The 24568-nt window shown below is 37.7% G+C and overlaps 1 protein-coding gene across 2 annotated transcripts in view; it reads left to right on the forward strand.

The window, feature by feature from the left end:
- LOC149084775 (uncharacterized) overlaps nucleotides 1–21233 on the forward strand; it is a 188848-nt gene extending 167615 nt beyond the window's left edge. The window contains exons 6-7 of one of the 2 annotated variants that reach the window (XM_089232523.1): nucleotides 18735–18874; nucleotides 21053–21233. In XM_089232523.1, coding sequence (XP_089088649.1) covers nucleotides 18735–18874; nucleotides 21053–21083 — 171 coding nt within the window. In that variant the 3' untranslated portion in view covers nucleotides 21084–21233. The other variant, XM_089232522.1, reaches the window with a different exon arrangement.
- Nucleotides 21234–24568: the final 3335 nt, after the last annotated feature.

The following is a 24568-nucleotide window of genomic DNA, read 5'->3' on the forward strand; positions in this document are numbered from 1 at the left end:
AATTAAAAAAAAAAGCAATCGCGGTTTTCAAAATATTTAATGTAACACATGATTTCAAATATTTAATTAACAATGTAAAAGGAGCAATAGTTACACCGATCTTTTATTTGGGGATAAATACGTCGAAACGTCTTTTTTATCAAAATTAAATTTTTTTTCTCACTTGTGTTCTTCTCCCTTAAAAAATTTGAGAAATACGAATCTTAGAACGTTGTCTCAGTTTTGGATATACAAATATGTGTCAATGAACAGTGTCAATTATTTATTTATTTATTCAATATTGTTTGGCCGAGGCCTATATAAGAGGATGCGAAGTTATGTATGACGAAAATGACGTAATATGATAATTATGTAATTATAAAAAATTTGAAATAAAATAATTCAGTTACGCGGGATGATTAATTTACATTACTAGTTTCGGTTTGCATCGTTCAGACTGATGAAAGCGTTTAGATAGACGATGGTGATCGTGAAAGACATTAACACCTGTTAAATTTGAAACGATTCGATCACAAAAATCACGGTACACCTAAGACTCAAAGACAAGAAAATATTATTTGAAGCAATTTTATATGACTTTCTAGTATATAAAAAAATGGTGACTTTAAAATTCCACCTCGAACAAAATAATTGTATAAAAAATTTCAATCCTTATTCATCAAACTAGAAGAATTTCTAATAAAATGAAAGTTATTCTCGCTGTACATAAAATCGTAACCAGAATAACCGTTGAAAAAAGATGTCTGAACCGATTCAGCTCGGACTAGGGTTTTCAGGCGAGGATTCTCGCCCGCCCGTTCTCGGGGATTTTTTGCGATTTCTCGTTCTCGAAATTCCGAAAAAAATTCTCGGGAAATTCTTCTATAGCATATCATTGCTTGAGAAAGAGATGGGGGGGGGGAGTGGAAGAATAGATCGGGAAAAAAACGTGGAGGGGAGGGGGCTTGCAGTTCGTGTAAACTGCACTAGCAAAAACCCTGCCTACTATAAAATACTAATACTGTTTTCGGGAAGTGGAAACACGAGAGATGAACGAAGGATCGATGAATAAAATCTGTAAAAAGGACATGATGTTACGATTCCGGGTCTGCTGTGATTTCTAATGTGTTATAGCACGTCAACAGTTATCCTAGTTATTCTATGTGTGGGGTTCCTCCATTTCTGAAAAAGACGGAAGCTTTCTGCTATTCAAAGTCAAACATGCTTAATACGTAATATATTTTCTTCACTCATCAGCACGCGTTACTTTATGGTTTTACTTATTAAGGCCCCTTTTTCCTTGGTGAATAATTGCGTAATACCTTCCAATACTTTCTTGCCTTTCCTCTTTTCGTATAATCACCTGCTTGAGAGAGGAAGTTTTATGGCGTTACGCTGCCCAATTTTCGTGCATCCCTTCCATGGGAAAATTTGTCGTTCACAACCAAACCCCTGTTTTTTTAAACAATGCTTTTACTTTCAAGTGCAATGACCACTGACCACGATTGCCTTTCAATCTGAATGGCTTTAAATGCCAAAAAAAAAGACCGTGATCTACAAGTGGGGTAAAAATCACTTTATACAGTCGAAGCTACAAATTTCAAACGTTTAGACGCAGTTTAAAACGCCAGAATTCTCGAACTTCTGCGTTAGTAGGTATGAATTATTATATTTATCAGTAGTGATTAAGAGTGATGTGTAAGCATGTGATCAATATAATTGGAATGAAGCCATCTCAATGCTGCATAGGCAAGTTGTTATTCAAACTATACAAAAGGTAAGGCATTTTTTTTTTCCTTTGCTAACTGTGGGGAAATTAGAGAAAATAAAATTTCATGCTGCGTAAATTTAATTTAATCTGTAATAGGAAAAATGTGAAATCGTATAAGTTTTGCGGAGAGCAATCGAGGCTGATTATAACGTCGTATAAATGAAATGAGTTGTGTAAACGGGGTTTAACTGTAAATAAGTGATTTTGAGAATTCCGGGAAATCCGAGATTTGTCGGGAAATACGATTTCCCGTTCCCGATAACTTCAAAATGTCGGGAATTCGGAAACCCTAGCTTTTGGACAAATAACTTCATTTTTAAATGAAGCAAACTATTGAAGTATATTCTTTCGTAATCACTTCAAATAGTAATACATAACTGGTAAAAACTGATATCAGTCATAATATTTAATATTGGGTTTCAGCGATTTCTTCACTTCGTTCAATTTCTCGATGCTTAGAATTAGTAAAATTAGATGCATGAGTACTTCAAATGAATATGATACTGTTAAAAAAAGATAAATCTTTCATAACATTTTATTAATAGTATTCAAAAAATTTCAAGTTGAATTTGAAATATCTGAATTTTATCCTCAACTTAAATTGCACACATTTTTTGAATTAATTTAAAGTTTCAAAATGTGTTATGTTACGATATTATGTATGTTACGATGCATATGTTCCGGTAAATGTAAGATGAATTGGTTATTATGCATACTTACCAATCGTTTTGTTAAGTTTGATAAATTTATCACTTTAACCGGCAAAGATCCTTAATACCCAAGTGTCGTTGGTGAATTTACTAAATACTCGAAATTTACCGCCCTTCATCTATGATTATGCATAACACCCTAGTGCAGTGTTCCTAACCGGTGTGCTCCGGCATCCTAGGGTGCCACGATATCGGCTGAGGGGTGCCGCGAGATATTATGGAGACAAATAAAAAACAAGTGGCAGTCCACTTAAGGTCTTAAAATTTTTTTCACGTCGAATTGATTGCTCTCATGCATGACAACTCATCGGATAAGTCACCATCTGGTGGCAGTGTCAACAATGTGCCGCTGTGGTAGTCGAGTGGTCATGGTGACGGACTCGCATCGGGAGGACCCAGGTTCTATCCCCACCATCGCCACAGTGAATCCCAACTTCGAGGCGCAAAAATGTGAGCCGATGTCCCCGTTAAAAAAGTCTCGCCACAGAGAGCAACAGGCCTACAAACAGTGCAATTATTTAGTTATTACACTTCACTCATTTCACTTCTGAAATATAGATGGCAGCACTGAAAAATCATACACAACACTCACTCAGACTGTTAGGTATACACACTTACACTTCCGGCACAACTCACTATGTAGTAAATTGCCCATGGCGATAGATCTGAGTTGTGTTCGGTTTGAAAAAAAGTGTCAATAATGTGAGCTCTGGCTTGGGTTAGGTCTGGCTGTCCTCGCACGACCCCGTTCAGTCAACACCATCTATAGCAGAAAGCCTCCGTGCGAGGCTCGTGACGTTTTCGAGGAGGTCCATTTCACCTGTAGTCATTGGATATATTGCAAAAAAGGGTAAAGATATCGCATGCGTCGCCCTGTGGCTATATCCAATAGCTACAGGTGAAATGGACTTCAGCGACGTTAACGCTTCGCGCGGAGGCCTTCTGCTGTAGATGGTGTTGGTTCAGCGCACACGAGCTTAAGGAAAAGGACTCGTTGGCTTTGTAGTTTAATAGTGCTCACCCGACAAGTTAGAGGACGTGGGTTCGATTCTCCGCAAGGCGAATTGAATTTTCTTTCTTGGATTCATCTTAGCATCAGCCAGCTGTCGAAACCTTCGTAGTAATTGCGTAGAGTGACATCATCTTCGGATAAGCTGAAAGATTTCATTTCTCAACATTAATCAAGATTGCAAGATGCAATAGATACGCACTTTGCATCTTTTTTCACTGAGAATCTTGACTGGGTTGTCTCACCATTTGATTTCATAGACAGTGCGGAGGAAATAGATTTCACGGCTTGCGAACAAGATCAATTTGTTGATCTTTGCGCCAATTGCACATTCAAAGGTAACTTCACAAAGAGTGAAACGTCGGTGGATGCTTTTTGGCTTGGACTGAGAGAGGAGTATCTTAATCTAACGAATACTAACGCACTTTTGTCCTTTTCAACATCATATCTATGCGAGTAAGCCTTCTCTGCTCTGGCGACAATAAAATACAAAGCAAGAAATAAACTACTACTACTACTCAACCGTACATGCAGCTTGTACACATACCTCTACGGAATCTCTAACGAATTGGTACATTCTGGAATGTGCGTGTATATGTTGTGAATCTAATGTGAAGTTTGTTTCTGTATAATGCTTCTTATGCGTATTGCTGCCATCTGTCAAGAAATAGACTGCAAGACCTTGAGGACAATGTACGTGTTTCGTTGCCAACTATAAGGCCTAATTTCAAGTATTTGTGCTCTAAGCATCAATCACAAGTTTCATATTAATTAATGATTAATCGAACAAAACTTTATAGATGTATTTTTACTCGGTGATTTTTGTTGTAGTAAAGTGCATTCTGTATTCAAGGAAGGGTGCCCCAAGTTTTTAAAGTTATTCCCGAGGGGTGCCGCGAACTTCAAAGGTTGGGAAACGCTGCTCTAGTGTAATATGTGAATTTGATAAATATGAAACATTTCAAACGAGTCTAGTGCGATTAATCTAGTCAGTCCCCGATATTATGATAAAAAATTTTACGATTATACCCTGATATAATGATGCAATACGTGTATGAATTACAATGAAACGATGAACCTATCCGCTAGTTATACTAAGTACAGATGACTGGATAGCAAGCGAAGGTAATTGGAAAGAAAAGTCACATTTCTCTGTGGGGAATCGAACCACCAACCTCTCACTTTGCGGACGTGTGCTCCACCATTAAGCTACAGAGGACAGACATTTTCTTTCCTGAGAGCACTGTGTTCCTTTGGGCTGAACGGGACTGCGCAATAGACACCCTTCTAAGTCAACAAAAGCTCGGAACGAAATTAGCCCCCAGATGGCGACATAGAACGAAGGCTGTCTATTGCGCAGTCCCGTTCAGCCCAAAGAAACACAGTGTTCTCAAGAAAGAAAATGTCTGTACTCTGTATCTTAATGGTAGAACACGCGCCCGCAAAGTGCGAGGTTGGTTCGATTCCCACACAGAGGAATGTGACTTTTTTTTCTAATTTTCCTCACTTGGTATCGTCATTTGTACCATGTATGAAACCATCATGTGTATATAGTACGACTTATGTTCACCAACGACACGACGCACAGTGGTGCGTTTTGCGAAAAACGTGGTCAAAACTATTTACTCGCCTTGAAATTCGTTGCATATTCTTGAAAACTGTTTGGAACAATAAATATTATGCTTTTTTAACGACAGGGCGCAGATTATATGATTAAAGAGATTTTAAGGATATGAAATGGATAAAATATGATATGTTTGCATTATGGCTATTGATAGAATTGCGATAAAAAACATAGCATGGATTTGTTCATGATATCTCATCATTATATATATGACATTTGAATTGCAGTAACATGTAAGAATATTGCTGAGATGCATTAAAAAACTTATAATAACATAAAAATGCTGCATAAAAATATTAATTAAGAATCGAAAAAGAAGTAAAAACAGGAAATTAAAATAAGCATAAAACGTAATTTAAACACAGAAATTTATGATAAAAGTTTGTAATGAATGGAAAAATGTTTCTGGTCGTGGTCTGGGTGTAAAATCTTATGGTCACTACTATATGTTAATTGTGTATCATAATTTTATAATCATAATTATCATTTATTAACAACTAGCTATAATAGCCGGCGTTGCCCAGGTTTTCTCAACATACTGCGAGTATTGAAGAAGTGACAAACCATTGTAAAGGAATAAACATGTTTGAGGCGCATTGTTAGGGAACCACGGTGAATAAAGTAAACATTCCGAAAGTCATTGTTGAGACCCAAGAACCATTCTTGCCTGATAATTTCGGGCATTTGACTTGTTTTGTCGAACTTTTACAGTGACCTATCGTTCAAGTCGGGTCCTGTATCGTTTACGAGTATACGTAAAATTTGGTAACGATCGATCTAAAAATTGGGGATTTTTAGAGAGAACATATACACAGGCAGATACACAGAAAATCAATTTTACATATATAGATATCGCTCAAATAGTCAAAACTAGTTTTGGGTTATTGAAGACGTTTTGCGGCAATCTTAAACTTTTTTTTCGTTGTTTCCCCCATGCTAGATATGAATGGATGAGAAAAAGTTATTAATTCGCGCATCACATCTTGCGAATTTTTGCAAGAAACTTTTTCGAATTTATTCAAGTTTTTGATGTATGTCCTTAATGAATCAGTTATTGTCCTTTTTGTTCTCTTATTATAGTCTCAGCAAATTCTGATATGTGTTCACCACCGATTCTTTGTGTGTACAGTACTTCGCAGAAAATGAGAACGTTTGTTAAGATCAGTCAAGATTTGCAATTCATTTTTTTACGATTTCTGTACACCTTTCAAATTTTACTTAACTTAACCATTTAAAACGTCATTATGTGTTCATTTCTTTACGCGATTTTCTAAATCGGTGCATTGCTGCCTAAAATTTGAGCTATGATCCTTTATAAGTATTTCGTTAAAAAATCTAAATTTTTTTCAGAGTGGAGCACCCTGAGTTTTAAACTAAAAAAGACAAAAAGAATCTGATTCATGTTTTGCAGCTTTCAATGTTAAAGCTCAAATAATCTGCGGCTATCAGAGCAATAAACACTTCTATTTTTAAAGAAATTTTCTCAAATTCAAATCTATTCCGCCTTTGTATAGGCAAGCCTCAGCTATGGCATGTTGAAGAAAAGTCGCTGGTGTCAGCGGAGTAGCAGATATTAGCAGCTAATTTCACCTTTTTCATAAACTAAACATGTTAAAGTATGTTGAGAAATGAATTTCAGGAGGACACATCAGGACACTTTTTTCTATCGCCACTCAAAAATGACTTGATATTAACAATAATTTATTTTTTAATAAAAATATCAAAAACGAAATTCAAAATGTATTTATAAATTACTAAACACTTGAAAGAAAAGAAATAACTGCCTAAAATTCCCCGGAGAGCTACGAAATTTCTGAACGAGAGCGACTTTGTAAAAGGTTTAGATTGATGTGCGGTATACTGCTACTTGAATAACCACATTGGAGCTCCTTCTGGGCAAAAACTAAGAGGTGATGAACGAAAAAAATGTACGTCAGAAGCCGGGGGTTATTCACTCTTCATCTGTGAAAAAATCAGGGTCGAACGGCAAAACTTTTTTTTGGGGTTTGGCCACGATTTTCGCAAAACGCACCACTGTGCCACGCTTGGGTCGATCAATTTAAAGAAATTTATCAAACTTACGAAAATGCTTCGTAAGTGTGTATAATAACCGCATTTTTATCACATTTACCGTAACACATGTATAACATTTTTATCATCAAACACACACACTTACATTACCGCGATTCTTAAAATAATTTGGCAACTGTGCCGAGACTTAAAATGGTCTTTTTATGTTTTTTGTGTCGCTGAGAAATCAAAATGATTCACCATTTTTTCCCCATCCATTCATTCACAATCGATGGCCATATCTAATAGCAACCAGTTTTTAAAAGTCAAAAACTACTTCAAAGTGGTTGGGTTTTAAACAAAAATTTTGGCTAGTTAAAAGCGAAAAAGTGCCAAAATAAGAGTAGTACATCAACTCCCACCGCTGTATAAAAGAGAGTTATCACGTTCATACATTAAAAAAAAATTAGAATTTCAATTTGCCTTTCAAAGATCAGAGATGCAAGATTTTGTGTTCAACTATATGCGATAAGTATTTCAGAAAATTTGAAAGTACAAAATAACGAAAGCAATGATGCTGAAAGATGCATCATATGGTTTCTTGTGTCCATACTTAACGTTCTGTCCGTAGAAAAAGTATAAACGCTTATTTGATAAATATGTTTCAGTTGTGTTATATATTCTATCCAAAGAATCAATATTATTCTACTTTTTCATAGCCATTATGAGGAGAAAGACTTTGAATATATATGAATTCAAGGTATAGCTGTATCTGTCTTTAATAATTTATTATCTATAAAAATAAAAAAGAACATTTTTGTTTACTTTACGATGATGTCACTGTAAATTATGTGCAAGTTTCCTGTCATAATTTGTTCTCTGAAACATTAGTTAAAAATTATCTTACAAACTCGTACCTGAATAATAAAGATTTCTTTATGAATTTTTGTTGTGCTTTCCAGCTTCATGTTTTGATGTGTTTTTTTTGTCATTTAGAAGACGTGTTAAATAAAGTAAAGAGTACGTATAAATAACTAATTATAAATTAAATGTCTTAAACATCGTCGTTAAATTCGACAATATAAAAACATGTTAAGCTTTCACGGTCATCGTTTTCACTATCGGGAAAGGGTTTTGGACTATCGTGCATGAGTGATAGAAATCGACTTTCAGCTTGTACGAGTGATGAACAGCTTCAGGAGACTGTGATCAAGTGATGCAAAGTTGCCGTTTCCGTGAATGCATCGCAAGTGAGAGATTGAGACCTCAGTCCCTGGCCAACACCCCCTAACCCTCTTTACACTAACACCCTCTTCTTTAGGGGGTGTTGCCCTGGCCATATAACAAGGGCTGTCTCATGAGACTCTGGAGTGTACCGACTCCAGCGTCTCATGGCTCCCACATCCTGGAGCAGGGCCCCCGACCAGACTTTCACGGGGCCCCCTTTATGATGAATTTATAGCGTGAAAAGCAAAAAAATTGTGAAAATTGTCCCGGGCCCCAAGGCTGGAGCCTTGTCAGCCTACCCCTTTGTGGGGGGCCATGTCGGTGCTAGCTGACGTCACGTCCTGCAAAACTGAGTTAGCCCGCTACTTTGTCTACTGAATTATTTCGAAAATTATTTTTTCGATTATTTTCACTAATATTTGTATATTTATTGACTTGCTTCGTTCAACCATTTAGAATAAGAAATGTTGCATTTGCTTATGAGGTAACTTCCACTAAGAATATTTTGCTCGGATCAATTTAGGTGAATCACGTATGTTAGATAACTTTTATTAAATAAATTGAAAGCCAACTCGAGACAGGTAATCAGTGATGGATCTAAGTATTTTGCGTCCCTCTAAAACTGGTTATACCATTTTCCCCAGTGTCCGTGAGCATCCTGGTGTGCGCCAGGTTGACACTTGCAGGGCCGACCCGAGAGCACCAGAGCAAAGTGATATTTTTAAGGCCTTATCTGGCTAGAAATGCTTGTCCGTGCAACTCATTATGCAACCACTTTTCACCCGTAGACATATCTCTCGATTAACTTTCCTTTCCAAAACCCTTCATGGCCATTTTCATATCGACACTTCCAATTTTCTAACTCCAGCTTCATGCTTTTCAAAAAGAATTAACCATTCACAAAAATTGAAACCCATCTTTGCATCCACAGATTGTTTCAAATTTAGTTTCTTTGCTCGAACAATAACCGACTGGAGTAATCTCCCATCAAACATTGTTGATTGTACAACAGTTTCTGATTTCCTTTGTAACATCAATTGTCTCCTCTGTCAACATTCCCCACCGCATTCCCTTGTATAGGCTTCGGCCAAGCAATATTGTATAAATAAATAAATTTTAACCGAATCTCATTTTTATGAGCCCCCACTGCTCTTGACGCCCCCGGGTCGCCACTACACACTGGCACCCTACCCTGACTATCACAAACTACTATTTCATGGTAATAAGGAAGTCATTCGGTAATAAATTATTTTGACATCTCTCCCTCTGCTCAGTGAAAATGTTGCAGGTGTGTCTCCAGGGACACTGCTCTGCAGTATCTGCATGCAGATACCATAGGGGAAGGGGTGTCGGGGCTAGAGAATCGAGCATCTCTTTAAGCCGGAGCAAGCGCACATTTTCTCCCCGTGTAATTTTGTATAAATTTCAATAATTCGTTAAAGGAGGAATTCAGCGCCCCCCTCTGGTTCAGCACTAGGCTTATTGGGGGTGGGGGGGGGGGTCAGTCAAAGCCCTAGTTCTGAGGGCTCAATGTCTGAATATCAAGGGCTCCCTGCCTTGAACAAAGGTATAAGCTATTAAGTAATTTAGAAATTAAATTTAAAATGCAATCAAAAATGCAAGCATTTTTATCCCGTTTTGTGGCCCCTAAAATATGACGGCCAGATGCCGCCACACCTTTCGCACCTGCTCAAGTCCAGTCCTGCAGATAATTTCAATTATTTTTTAAACTTCCTAGTATTTAAATTACCTTTTTTTGTTTTCGTTTCAATTAGGTGTAGCTTCAAGAAACGTTGACTTCGTTACTACCTATACAATTGTAACATAAAAACATGGGAAGCCAGTGGAGTCGGAGCCGGGCGTGCTGTGGGGTGCTCGAGCACCCACAGTAATTCATAGCATGGGTCTGAGCAACCACTGAATTGATTCAGAAAGCTAAATTTCCTATGTAAAGATCAAGACGAGCACTCACAAGTTCCTAACAATTCCAACGCCCTGTGAGAAGCAAATATAAAAAAAAATCCTAATATACGTTTGAAGTTATTGTTATTTTTGAATGTTAATATATAAAAGAAATGATAACTCACCGACCATTACTTGGATTTAATTCATTTCTTAGCTCACAGATTATAAAAAGATTATGAAGATACTACATGCGCATACCTGGGACACTAAAACGACAGTGTAAATGAGAAATCAATCTCTCAATCGTATGCTGAGGCCGTCTGCTATAAAAAAGTAGCAGGGCCGTAACATCATACAGCACTTTGCAAACCACGCCCGCTGAGCCAAAGCGGCAAGCGCAATATAGAGATAAAACAGCCCTTACTACATATCTCTGCCTCAGTCCAACCTCGGCTGACTGGAATACAACTCATCCTCCAGCTTCAAGTTTTTCTGTAGGCCGTTTACATGTGCAATATTGCGGTAGCATTGGGAGTTCTAGCACCCGCTTGACGACTTTTTTCCTTCTTAAGGAAAAAAATGAAGAGCAGTCATTCGCGAAAAATTCTTGAAGCGGGCTTTAAACCCGCAGTGGTGTGTTCACATTTCGAAACCAAGGCAAAAGAGACGGTGTTTAAAATCGATATTTTTTCTTTCCCTTTTCTTATAATTTAAGTTGGCGAAAGAGTATACAGGGTTTAGCGAGATATACACTGCTGGCCACCCAAATTGCAACACCAAGAAAGACAAGAGATATCGCAACAATATTTATTTTGTAGATAACATGTTGACCAAGCATCAAATGATTAAATTTATAGACTTCTGTGAAGTGTGGTTCCTGCCAAAATCAGTAGTCAGAGTAGCCGCCATTGTTGGAGATCACCGCTGCCACACGCCTCGGCATTGATTCAAAGAGACTTTGGATGTGTTCTTGGGGTACAGCAGACCAAGCAGCTTCCACGCGTTGCCAAAGTTGATCTGGTGTGGCAGCTGGGGATGTAATCTGGGTCAATCGTTGAGCAACCATGGACCACATGTTTTCTATCGGCGAAAGATCCGGAGAGCGAGCTGGCCAGGGAAGCAATTCAATCTGGCGATTGACGAAGAACCTTTGGACAATACGTGCCACGTGTGGTCGCGCATTATCCTGTTGAAATATGGCTGTGGGCAAGCCCTGAAGGTAAGGAAGGACAACTGGCTTCAACACCTAGGAGATGTAGCGCTGGCTTTTTAAAGTACCGGCAATGCGTACTACAATGCGTTCATTGTTTACTGATAAAAGAAGACTGTTGAAGAAAGCGATAAGGGATAGTAAAAAGCAAGTTGAATCTAGGTTGGCAGATAACATTGGCTCTGACCCAAAATCATTTTTTCGATACGTCAATAATGGATGTAAGGGGACAGTTGGCCCCCTCTCGATAGGAGGCTCAAAAGTAGAGAGCAATGTAGGCATGTGTAGTGCTTTCAATGACCTTTTCGCGTCGGTTTTTAATGGAGATAATGATATTCGATATACGGGTGTTGCATGGGGTAATAAAACGCTCAACGATATTCAAGTGGAAGACGTGGAGGTCCTAAATCTTCTAAGAAATGTATGTGCAAGCAAAGCACCAGGACCAGATGATATCTATCCCAGGGTTCTCAGGGAAGGTGCTAATGAATTGTTGGGGCCAGTCGCACAGATATACAGGAGTAGTGTTGCTGAGGGTATCGTCCCGAGAGATTGGAAACTGGCTAACGTTGTTCCGATATTTAAGAAGGGTAGTAGAGAAGTGGTGTCTAATTATCGTCCAGTGAGTTTGACGAGCTCCCTCTCGAAAATTTTGGAAATTATCATCAAAAGGCAGTTTGTGAAGTGGATAGACGAGAATAATGTATTGTCGGATAATCAGCATGGGTTCAGGAAGGGGAAGTCATGTGTAACTAACCTCCTTTGCTTCTATGATTACGTGACTAAGGCTTTGGGTAAGAGCAAAAATGTCGACGTTGTTTACCTTGATTTCCAGAAGGCATTCGATCGGGTCCAACATGGCAAACTCTTGAAGCGTTTACACGAGATTGGAATAGGGGGCAACTTGCTGAATTGGATAGAATCGTGGTTAAGAGACAGGTCGCAACGAGTTATGGTGAACGGGGAATTCTCTGGTTGGACAGACGTCACAAGTGGAGTTCCTCAGGGAAGTGTCCTTGGCCCCATACTTTTTTCACTTTTTATCGACAAACTCGATCAGGGTATCGATGGAATTACTAGCAAATTCGCAGATGATGTGAAGCTAATGGGGGTAATCGGAAATGAAAGCGATAGGGAGTTGCTCCAGACCAACTTAAACAAGATTGCAGCATGGGCAAATGAATGGAGCATGACGTTTAGCGTAGATAAGTGCATGGTCGCTCATTTTGGTTCGAACAACCCACGGTTCTCTTACGAGTTGAATGGTGTCACTATCCCGGATGCAACTAGAGTCACCGATTTGGGAATTCTCATTGACGAGCGACTTAAGTTTTCTGAACATTGTTCAGCGGTTGTCAAAAAAGCGAATAGAATGCTTGGTCTCATTTTCAAAAAGGTCTCTTCGCGTTCTCCTAAAGTCATTCTTCCGCTTTTTCGAGGCTTAGTTCGTCCTGGACTGGAGTATGCTGTAAGGTTTTGGAGACCATACCTACAGAGGGACATAGACTTGGTTGAAGGGGTGCAGAGAAGAGCTACGCGTGTCCTTATTGGCACACAGGGCTTGAGTTATGAAGAAAGACTTCATTTTTTGAATATGTTTACATTGAATGAACGCAGGTGTCGAGGAGATATGATCGAAGTGTTCAAAATTTTCAATGGGATGGATAGGATGGACCATGAACTTTTAGTACACCGCCAATCAACTGCTTTTACAAGGGGACACCAGTATCGATTGGTGAGGGACAATGCAAGGTTATGGTGTCACAGGGAATTTTTCTCCAATAGGGTTGTTAATAAATGGAATAGCTTACCCCCGGAGGTAGTAAATTGTAACACAATTGACACGTTTAAAAAGAAATACGATAAACATGTTGGGGTAAATCGAGAAGCTATCCATTCTTAGAATAAGACAACCATAAGTATTCTTTATGGGCATTGTATAATATTTTATCATGTGTATATATTGTTTGTAATTTGTGTTAATTGCATTTTTAATTGGGTTGCTGTGTTTTTGAAACATATGACATCCATATTTTTATGGGCATCTTTTTATCAGCCACCTCGTTGGGCATTTTGCCTGTTGTGGCGTTGTATTTGTATTTGTATTTGTATTAGAGGAGTGCGAGAGTGATATCCAATACCGCCCATACCATAATACCCGGTGCAGGACCAGTGTGGCGGTGCATAACGCAGCTGTTCAGCATCCTCTCTCCACGGTGTCTCCAGACTCGAATCCGACCATCGTGGTGTTGCAGACAGAAGCGTGACTCGTCAGTAAAGACAATTTCATTCCATTGTGCCGTCCACATCCTTCTTTCATCGCACCATTGGCGGCGGAGACGTCTGTGGTTCTGCGTCAAGGGTAGACGAAGCAATGGACGTCTTGCGGACAGACCACTCTGCTGTAAACGGCGTCGAATGGTACGCGCAGACACTGGATGATGCGGTACAGACTGAATGTGCTGTGCTATGGTTCGTGATGTGGCTGAGCGATCCGTCACTGCCATACGCCTGTCATCACGTGAAGTGGTGCACTGAGGTGGATGCGATCGAACACGTCGGTCCGTCGTACCCTCCTGCATCCACAATCTCGGTAGGCCACTATCCTTCCTCTGTCGAACTCGGATACTTGATCAAAAGATGATCGCTGTTTTCTACGAGGCATAATTGATCGTTTTTTTGAAAAAACCACAAGAAAAACACAATTGCCGTACTTCAAATCGTCGAAATCTCCAAGCCCTAAATAGCGCTTTGAAGTGGCGCCACAGCCGCGCGTGATGTGCATCTGCGCTGAAATTCTAATCATTTGCATATCTCACCTCCGCTAATGCATGTTGTAAATTTCATATTATTTGCATGCTTCCTTCAGGGTGTTGAGTTTACGGTGGCCAGCAGTGTAGATGGCTTCTTTCTCAGCCAGAGATATAAAGGAAACAGTTATTTTCCGGATATTATGCTGAGGTGAGCTCGGAAAGAAAATCCATCCAGCCATCTATATCCGGAAAATAACTGTTTCCTTTATATCTCTGGCTGAGAAAGAAGCCATCTATATCTCTCTAAACCGTCCCACCCGGGGGCCATTTCCTGAAGTTAAGAGAGGCTACTAATGCCTCTACTTCAGCGCCTCACGACACAGTGCGTGAAATTAGGAAGGCAGATTCATGTGTCTTCAGTGGTGTAGATGGTAGCATGCTTGCCCGGTATGCAAGAGGGCCTGGATTCGAGTCTCGGCGGAGACGTGATGGCTTTTCTTTCCGAGCTCAACTCAGCATAATATCCGGAAAATAACTGTTTCCGTGAGTATACAGGGTGTTCCGTTAATGGACCGACAAACTCAGAGGGGTGTTAGTAGACATCAAGAGGAACGAAAATTGCAATAGAATATGGTGTCGCAAACCACATTGACTGGGTGAAAATCTCGAAAAACGCATGCAGGTTTCGACGTCACGCTGGAACGACAAAAAGTACAATAATAACTACAAAAAGATTTATTTGATTAATTGTTACAGGAGTTGTTGGAAGTGGTGGCCGCTTACGTCATTGCACAGTCTACAACGACGTTAAAATGATTACCGGACACGCTTGAAGATACCAGGTATGCTTTTGATGTCTGCCGCAGCGACGACAATCCGCGCTATGAGATCCTCCAGTGTGTCCACAGTCGTCGCATAAACGAGTGATTTAAGGTGATCCCATAGGAAAAAGTCACACGGATTGAAATCCGGCGAACGTGGAGCCCAAGCAACGGGTCCCGCGCGTCCAATCCACCTCCTCTGGACTAAAATCCTGCATGCGTTTTTCGTGATTTTCACCCTCTCAACCTGGTTTGCGACACCATGTTCCATTGCAATTTTTGTTCCTCTTGATAGCTACTAACAACCCTCTGAGTTTGTCGGTGCATTAACAGAATACCCTGTATAATAACTCTGATTGGACAGGTGTCACAAGTGGAGTCCCTCAACTTCACTGTTTATCGATAAACTCGATCGATGGGAGTATTATCTAATTTGCAGATGACGTGAAGTTAATGGGAGTAATCGGGAATGAAAGCTATAGGAAGTTGCTCCAGACCAACCTAAACAGAATTGCAGCGTAGGCAAGTGAATGGAGCATGACGTTTTACCGTACATGGTCGCTCATTTTAGTTCGAACTGAGGTCGTGGTTTAACCCTTTCTGTCACGCTACCCTTTAAAGTTGGAATTTTAAAAGAAAAATTTGTAGGCAGTCTATTTTCAGGCCTAGAGGAATACGCATGTATAATTTTGTAAAGATTGCACTTACCGTTATAACTTCGTGGTTGTGCCCAAAGAGGCACACCTTGAATTCGGAAACTCGATTTTAGACAAGCTTTCAATGTAAAAAGTTAACACTTATACAGAATAAAGAGATTAGCGTACAACCAACAAAATAACATATAAAAAGTATTTCTGGAAAGAAATTTCTATCAAAAATTTTTTTTTTTAAATTTGAATCAATTTCTTTGAAAAATAAGGGTTTTCAAAAAATAAACACAGGCCGAAACTATGAATCGGCATGTGTGGTACTGTTGTCTAGGGTTGATAAAAATGGTTCAAAATGTAATCTCTAAACTAATTTTCATTTTATTTATCGTTTATTTTCAGTGTTTGAAAAGGGAATTTTTAATGGGAACTGGGCACACTGAGTCGGAAAAGGTTAAAGAAAGCATTTACCAATGATTGAAATTCACCAACATTTATTCGATTAATAAACATCCGTGCTAACAGGTCATCGTCACATGATATCGTATCATCCCATTTACGGGAGAAACAAGATAGAAACATGACGTCATAAAAACAAAAACAAAACATGACGTCATCTGACAAGTTCAAATTATTTGCATGCGCTTGTACGCTCTCTGAATACCAACATATCTCCACCTGCGAACAGAGCATGCAAAAATCAAAACACATTTTTTTAAGCACAGTTACAACAAACAAATTTTCTTCAAACACCAAATCAACTTGTCGGTGGGTACACGCTTTGTTAAAAAAAATCAGCAAATCATTTTTATCGCACCACGGTAATTTTCTGCACACGAGGGATAATTAGACCGGGACCTACAATTTATTGCCGATTCCGAACGGCAGGCTTGTTTTTTATACTCATCGAGAGGTTGGTGCGCTAACCCCTCGATGGAGGACTCCCTGCGGTAGCAATTTTTTGCTGCGGTCAAGTCGCCGTTTTGTTTTTTGTTGTGTACCCCTGTGTCAGGAAAGTTTTCTGACAAGGACGAACCGGGTATCGAACTCGCGACACCTCTAAACATCCTTCGGTACTTTAGGCGAGTATCTTATCGACCGGGCTACCGCGCCCAATCATCAAATCAGTCGATATAAATATTTTAGATCAATAATTTTTTTCGCTCAAAAGATCTTTTACAAAATGAAACCTTAAATTTACATGACGGATTCTCGTCATGTAAATCTAGCACCATTACACCAATCAATAGCTGCTTGATTATCAGAATTTATGATTACAGGAGTAATCAAAAATTTTACACAGTTCACTTCTCTTGTAATAAATTATACATCCAAAGAATATTTTTAACACATTCTATTATGGAATATAATTTCACTTCACAGGTCAATAGTTCAACAATTTTTTGTTTCATGGTTTTTCACATAATCAGAGAAGATCCAACTTTAATAAGGGATGCTGAGAGAAGGATTTCCCTTTCTCTCCTTCTGCATTACCCCAACTTGCATCAGCATGTCTCAAGATAACCAAATTGATTGCAATTACCGTAAAATATAATTTTTATTCCCATTTAGATATTTTTTTTTTTTTTTTTTTTAATATATATATATATATAAATCAAATTTATTGTTATCATATAACAGTACAAAAAGAAAAAATTTACCAAGGAGTCAATCAAAAAAATGACCCATTCTGGTAAATGCTAGTAAAGATTAGTATGGAAAACAGAATAGTCAACTAAAAAAAAAAAATCAAAATTATTCAAATTAAAATAAAAATTAATGGCAACAGAGGAGTGCAATTTAAAAACAGTTCTACATGCTGCAACTGAAAATATAATTTTTTTAGATGTTGGAATGAAAGCAAAAACGACTAGATGCAGCATGTAGTTAAATTAAACTGTTACGTTATTTAAGGATTATATGAGCAAGTGAAAAAAAAACATTAAAACAAATTTTCTATACCATCTAGTGAGAATATGTATTGCTTGACACACTTTTTAAAGGATGATAAATTAGTATTGTGAGTGATTTCTGGTGGTAATGTATTGTAGAATTTTGGGATAAGGTAAGTAAAATGTTTCTTCAACAGTGTTTTATGAGGCAGCGGAAGTGAATACATATTATTTAATCGATTTGAAGATCGAGATGTATTTAAAGGCAAGGTATTTATTTATGCATCCTCTTGATAATAGCAAAATGTTTCTTTTCTAAATTTTGATTAAAAGAGACAAATAACTTACAACGCAAGTCGGGTCGTGTTCTATTGGCTAGGCATATATATATTATATATAGGAGAGTTCACCAATTATTTCTATATATATATATTTTTGGATTCTAATGATGCCTATTTCAATGATGCATCTTTTTTCCTTGCACATAGGCGTTTTGACATAACTGCAATTATTCATCCCGTGCTTCAGTAAAATTGATTCAATATAATATATCTGACTTAAATCTACATTTGAATCATTTTCAGTTATTTCTAGTCCTAAAAATGTATTTTTACTAGTTGTTTCATTAAGATCAAAATACACATTCAGTTTCTTGATAATGTCATCAGAAACTCTGGGGTTGTGCCAAGTCATCTACATAAATGTACAGAGCAATGAAATCATTTGAATTATCAAACACAAATATGCAATTATCGGAAGCCAACTGTTTGAATCCAACTTCTAATAAAACACTTCTACGTTTAAAATGCCAATTTCCGCCAGACTATGGCAAATCAGTACTTCGTTGTAACTTGCAAACTTTATTATCCGTAATGATTTTCAAATCCTGGGGTAATCATTAAATAAACAGTTTCACTTATATTTTCCGTATAAGTATGCGGTTTTCACGCTGAAAAATGTCATTTTTAGTTCCGGAACTAATGCAAGAAGTAAACGGAGTGATTCTATAGTTATTACTGGAGAATATGATTTATCATAATCCCTTTGTAAGCCGCGTCCATAGTATCAAAGTGATGTCCATAAGCCGCTGCTACTAAACTAGCTTTATGTCTAACTTCATGTGAATTTCATTTTATGGAAAAAACCTATTGCTCAGAATTATTTTTTCATTCTCAGGTTTATCCACGATTTCGAAAACATTATGTGCATTCAAGGAATTCATCGCCTCCATCATCGCTTGTTCCCGTTCGGGCCAACCGTCCCGCAGCTTTGCTTCGTCGACCGTTTTGGATTTTTATTTTCGATCAAATTTGCGTGTACGTTTTCAAACCCTTTAACCGGTTTTTAAAATTTTCCTGATCCACATTATATAAATTCCACATTTGAAATTGTGAAACCTTCGTAAATTGTCACCTATTTTCAAGAAGAATTATTCTTTTTTTTCGATCCGATTCGTTCTTTTTTCGAGCTGATAACTGCTTTCCCCCAACAAGAACATTTACTCCGCCCATCGCTTTTATTTCCCTCACAATGATACAAAAACACCTTCCATGACGTGTGTGGCTTTTTATAGGAAGAGAAATATTTTTTTGGGGGAAAAATAATCTTATTGTATTATTTATACTGAGTGTGTATTTTGTTATGTTGATATTTGGATTAACTCACAAGTTTGATTTGATTTTAGACTTAGGGAATTAGCCGTGATGAGAGGAGTGGGTATCATCCAAAGTACTCAGGTTCGTAACATCTGAAAATCTGACATAAAAAAAACGAGACGCAACCTCAACAAAAAACGATGCCATAAGTCCATGCAACAATATGAAATTTAAATCACGAAATTTTAATGCCCGAAAAATTGGTATGAAATCTTAGGGGCCCCTATTATTATGTGGCGTGTTTTTGTGTGATTTTACATCATATGATGGGAGGAAATTATGTGTGTAGGTGTGAAAATTTGTCAATTTCAAAATACTAACACAATATAACAATTCTCAGCCTCACTGAAACATATAATAATAAATAATAATGATCGAGTAATTAATGACTGTGTGGGTAGTGTTTGTTTTTACTTTTGGGACACATACGAATAGGGAGTATATTTAAGTGTGCATGATGAATGAGTGGAATAAATAATATTTTTTATTTATTCACAGTCGTCCTTTTTTTTCGCCAATTATTTATTTATTTACATATATAGACAAGACAAAATCAAAAACATACAAGACAGAAAGACAAAAAGAAAACTACAAAACAAACACTATTTTACACATGGTACATTTTCCTTCAATTTCTATGGTATGTAACAAAATAATAATAATGATGGTGGCACTACACCTTCCATTTTTCTCATTCAATTTTTTTCAATTTCAATTTCAAATTTATTCATCACATCAACAAACTTACATTGCGCAAAACGAAGAAAATCCATCCCCCTACTGGTGGACACGATAACTATTGAGTTAATTTTCAAACACGAATAGTAGATAATACTAATAAACTAATCATAATTAAAAATAAATAAAAAAATAAATAACAAAACCAAGACAAAACGCAAGACAGAGAAATCATCTATGAATATGCATATACATACACACAACATATACGCAGGCACAAAATATTACATTGATTTGAATCAAGATGGGCGATGTTTTATTCCTATAAATAAAATAAATTATAAACGAAGCAAATAATTAGTATTAAAATAAATAATGAGTGTGGCAACAACGGAAGGTGCGATTCAGAAGTTTTTGAGTGATGGGGTAGTGTTTTCTTTTTTTGCGAGAGCTCAATAAAAAATAGCTTTCAATATCATTTATAGAGAGCAGATATTGTTTGAGACGTTTTTTTTAATACAAATAATGAAGTGCAGTCAAGAATGTCAGATGGCTGATTGTTGTAAAATTTCGGAACAAGAAACGTAAAGTGATTTCTCTTTACTGTTTTATGAATAAGTGGTATAGATAATGTATTGCTAAATCTCTAATCGGATGTTCTTGAAGTATTGAAGGATAGATCGAGTTAATTTTTATGTAGAAGAATTATCGATCTGTGAAAATATGGATAACGAAGCGGTATAGGTATATTTTTAGGTGAAGAAAAAGTTCGTATTAATCGTTAGTAATTTCTCTAATTATTATTTTTTTTGTATTTGAATAATGGGGCGTAAAGAGAGCTTATATGTAATCGCTTCCCCATACAGTCAGGCCATATAATATATGTGAATGAATAACGGCATAATAAAATGACAGTAGAAAAGGTCTATTGATAAGATATTTTCCCTAACGAACTCGAGGCGACCACCGATAGACAGCGCCTTCACTCCCAACCCATCTCACTAATGGCAGTAAATTGCACTATAGCGATATGGCCAGAGTTGGTGTTTGGTGAAGTAGTAGTAGAAAAGGTCGATTTGCATATTGCTTAAGGTAATAGAATTTGTATAGGGTGTATCGAAGTTTTGATTGTATGTGTTTTCTATGTGTTTTCCATTTTAGGTTTTTATCTATATGTACATCAAGATTTTAAAGAAGATACTTGTTTCAAAGATGAGCATGAAAAAATGCACGATTAAAGCACGAAAAGTTACATGGGCAGTTTTGGCTATGAAAAATAATATTGTATCTAATTTCTGTATTGTTATGCAAAGAAAAGCTCATAAATTTTGTTTTTGATGCATTAGTTTCTAGATTATTTGCAGAAAACCAGTTGCGAACTTTAATTAAGTCATGATTTATGGTGTTCGTTAAAGATTGATGATCCATTGCTGGATAAAGTAATGCAGTATCATCAGCGAATGTTATAATTTTATCAAATAAATCAAGGTTACAGAAATCATTGATAAATATAGTAAAAAGAAGTGGTCCTAAAGTAGATCCTCGAGGTATTCCTTTCTTCATGGACATCGGAGTACTAATGTATTTGCACATTTAACTCTTTGGAACCTGTTCTTAAAGTATGATTTAAACAGGCTATGTACGTTACATTTAATTCTATGCAGTTGCAGTTTATTAAGTAAAATGGTATGGTCAAATGCTGTCGAACCATTTCCGTATATCCAGGAAGACAACTATTGTTTTCTTTCATTTTTTTTTTCTATATTTATTTATTCAATATTGGTTGGCCGAGGGAATGCGGTGATGAAGTTAGACAGAGATGATTGATGTCACAAAGAAAATCGGAAATTGTTTCACAATCAATAATGTTTGGGGGAAGGTTGTTCCAGTCGCTTATTGTTCGAGGAAAGAAACTAAATTTGAAACAATCTGTGGATGCAAATACAAATACAACGCCACAACAGGCAAAATGCCCGACGAGATGAAAAAGATGCCCATAAAAAAATATGGATGTCATATATTTCAAAAATACAGCAACCCAATTAAAAACACAATCACAAAAATTATAAACAATATATACACATGATATAAGAATATTATGGTTGTCTTATTCTAAGTATGGATAGCTTCTTGGATTTACCCCAACATGTTTATCGTATTTCTTCTTAAACGTGTCAATTGTGTTACAATTTACTACCTCCGGGGGTAAGCTATTCCATTTATTAACAACCCTATTAGAGAAAAATTCCCTGCGACACCATAACCTTGCATTGTCCCTCACCAATCGATACTGGTGTCCCCTTGTAAATGCAGTCGATTGGCGGTGTACTAAAAGTTCATGGTCCATCCTATCCATCCCATTGAAAATTTTTAACACTTCGATCATATCTCCTCGACACCTGCGTTCATCCAATGTAAACGTATTCGAAAAATGAAGTCTCTCTTCATAACTCAAGCCCCGTGTGCCAATAAGGACACGCGTAGCTCTTCTCTGCACCTCTTCAACCAAGTCTATGTCCCTCTGTAGGTATGGTCTCCAAAACCTTACAGCATACTCCAGTCCAGGACGAACTAAGCCTCGAAAAAGCGGAAGAATGACTTTAGGAGAACGCGAAAGAGACCTTTTTGAAAATGAGACCAAGCATTCCATTCGCTTTTTTGACCACCGCTGAACAATGTTCAGAAAACCTAAGACGCTCTCAATGAAAATTCCCAAATCGGTGACCCTAGTTGCATCCGCGGGATAGTGACACCATTCAACTCGTAAGAGAACCGTGAGTTGTTCGAACCAAAATGAGCGATCATGCACTTATAAACGCTAAACGTCATGCTCCATTCATTTGCCCATGCTGCAATCCTGTTTAAGTCGGTCTGGAGCAACTCCCTATCGCTTTGATTCCCGATTACCCCCATTAGCTTCACATCATCTGCGAATTTGCTAGTAATCCCATCGATACCCTCATCGAGTTTATCGATAAAAAGTGAAAAAAGTATGGGGCCAAGGACACTTCCTTGAGGAACTCCACTTGTGACGTCTGTCCAACCAGAGAATTCCCCGTTCACCATAACTCGTTGCGATCTGTCTTAACCCCGATTCTATCCAATTCAGCAAGTTGCCCCCAATTCCAATCTCGTGTAAACGCTTCAAGCGTTTACACAAGATTGGAATTGGGGGAATTCATCAGAAGCAAGTTACGCTTCAAGCGTTTAAAATGTTGGACCCGATCGAATGCCTTCTGGAGAGTCCATCAGCGCAATCATTGATAAGTCTTTTCTTCCAGTCAAGAGAAATGACGATGATGATACTCACAGAGCCATCCGGTCTGGTGCTGCACTTCCATTCGAAACAGCTGATGATGTGCCTTTTACACTTGATGAGGTGAATGGTGTTGTTAAGAAATTGAAACTGCGGAAGTCTCCGGGTCTTGACGGAATCGAAAATGACATTATTAAGCATTTCAACCAGGGGCGTAGCCAGAAATTTCGTTCGGGGGGGGACCACTTTCATTTCGGGGGGGGGACCAAAGTGACAGAACAATAGATTTGGCCATCTTTTTCCCTTTTTTCGGTCATTTTCTCACATTTCGGGGGGGGGGGACCAGACCCCCAAGTCCCCCCCCCCCCTGGCTACGCCCTTGATTTCAACCAATCTTTCCCGACGCTATTGCATCTCTTATTCAACAAATGTTTACAACTCGGCATATTTGCTCTATCGTGGAAAAGAGCGAGGGTACCTATACCAAAAAAAAAAGAGCATCTAGAACTGAAATCAATAATATCGGATGCATCAGTCTTCTGTCTTGCCTGGGCAAATGACTGGAGAAATTATTCACTGTGCGTCTGAGATGGCATTTTTCGAAGACGGGTCTACTGAGTGATGACCAGTTTGGATTCACTCGTAAGAAGAGAAAAATGAAAAAGATGTATACAATTTTATGTTTCTTAGACTTACAGGGAGCTTTTGATAACGCTGGGCGCCTGGGATCTTGCATCTGCTTAGGAAAGGTGGAACTCCAAAGTACATTTACTTGCTGGTCAAAAGTTTTTTGAAAAATCGTTCAGCAGAAATTTCTCTCGGCAATGCTTCCTGAGTCCTTTACCCGCAAAAAGGATGTCCGAAGTGATCGGTATCTGGACCTCTTCTGTGGAACTTGATAATAAATGATCTCCTGCGTGTGTTTTCAAATTACGAATATTGTTCAACGATTGATTGTGTGCTTTTGCTGATGATCTACTTTTGATTGTTCAACGGAAGAATTTTACTGATGCTTGCGGAAATTCTCAGATAATTCTTGATTTCGTTACTTCTTGGGCCAAATCTTACAAGATGGAATTCAATCCTAAAAAAGTAAAATTATGATGGTGCATAAAAAAATGTCCGGATGAAGGTGGAATCAATGTAACTATGGATGGAGTGGCAGGTGAAGAAGTTGAAAATATATGAATGAAATATCTAGGAATCATTGTCTACAAAAAATTCCAGTGGAAAAAACACATCTTATATCTCTCTAAAAATGTGAAAGTGTTTTGAATGACCTTTTTCAGTCGAATATGTATTTGATTCCATATGAATAATCTTTATTTTGAAGGACAACAACTTGGGACAATGAATTATTTTAATATAGTTTGAAATACATAGATCTATATCGTGAACCTGACAAATATCTATATCAGATT

This window comes from Pholcus phalangioides, unplaced genomic scaffold (genome assembly GCF_987345545.1).
Source record: "Pholcus phalangioides strain wild (caught in Gottingen) unplaced genomic scaffold, Ppha-v1.0 ptg000007l_1, whole genome shotgun sequence".
Taxonomy (NCBI): domain Eukaryota; kingdom Metazoa; phylum Arthropoda; class Arachnida; order Araneae; family Pholcidae; genus Pholcus; species Pholcus phalangioides.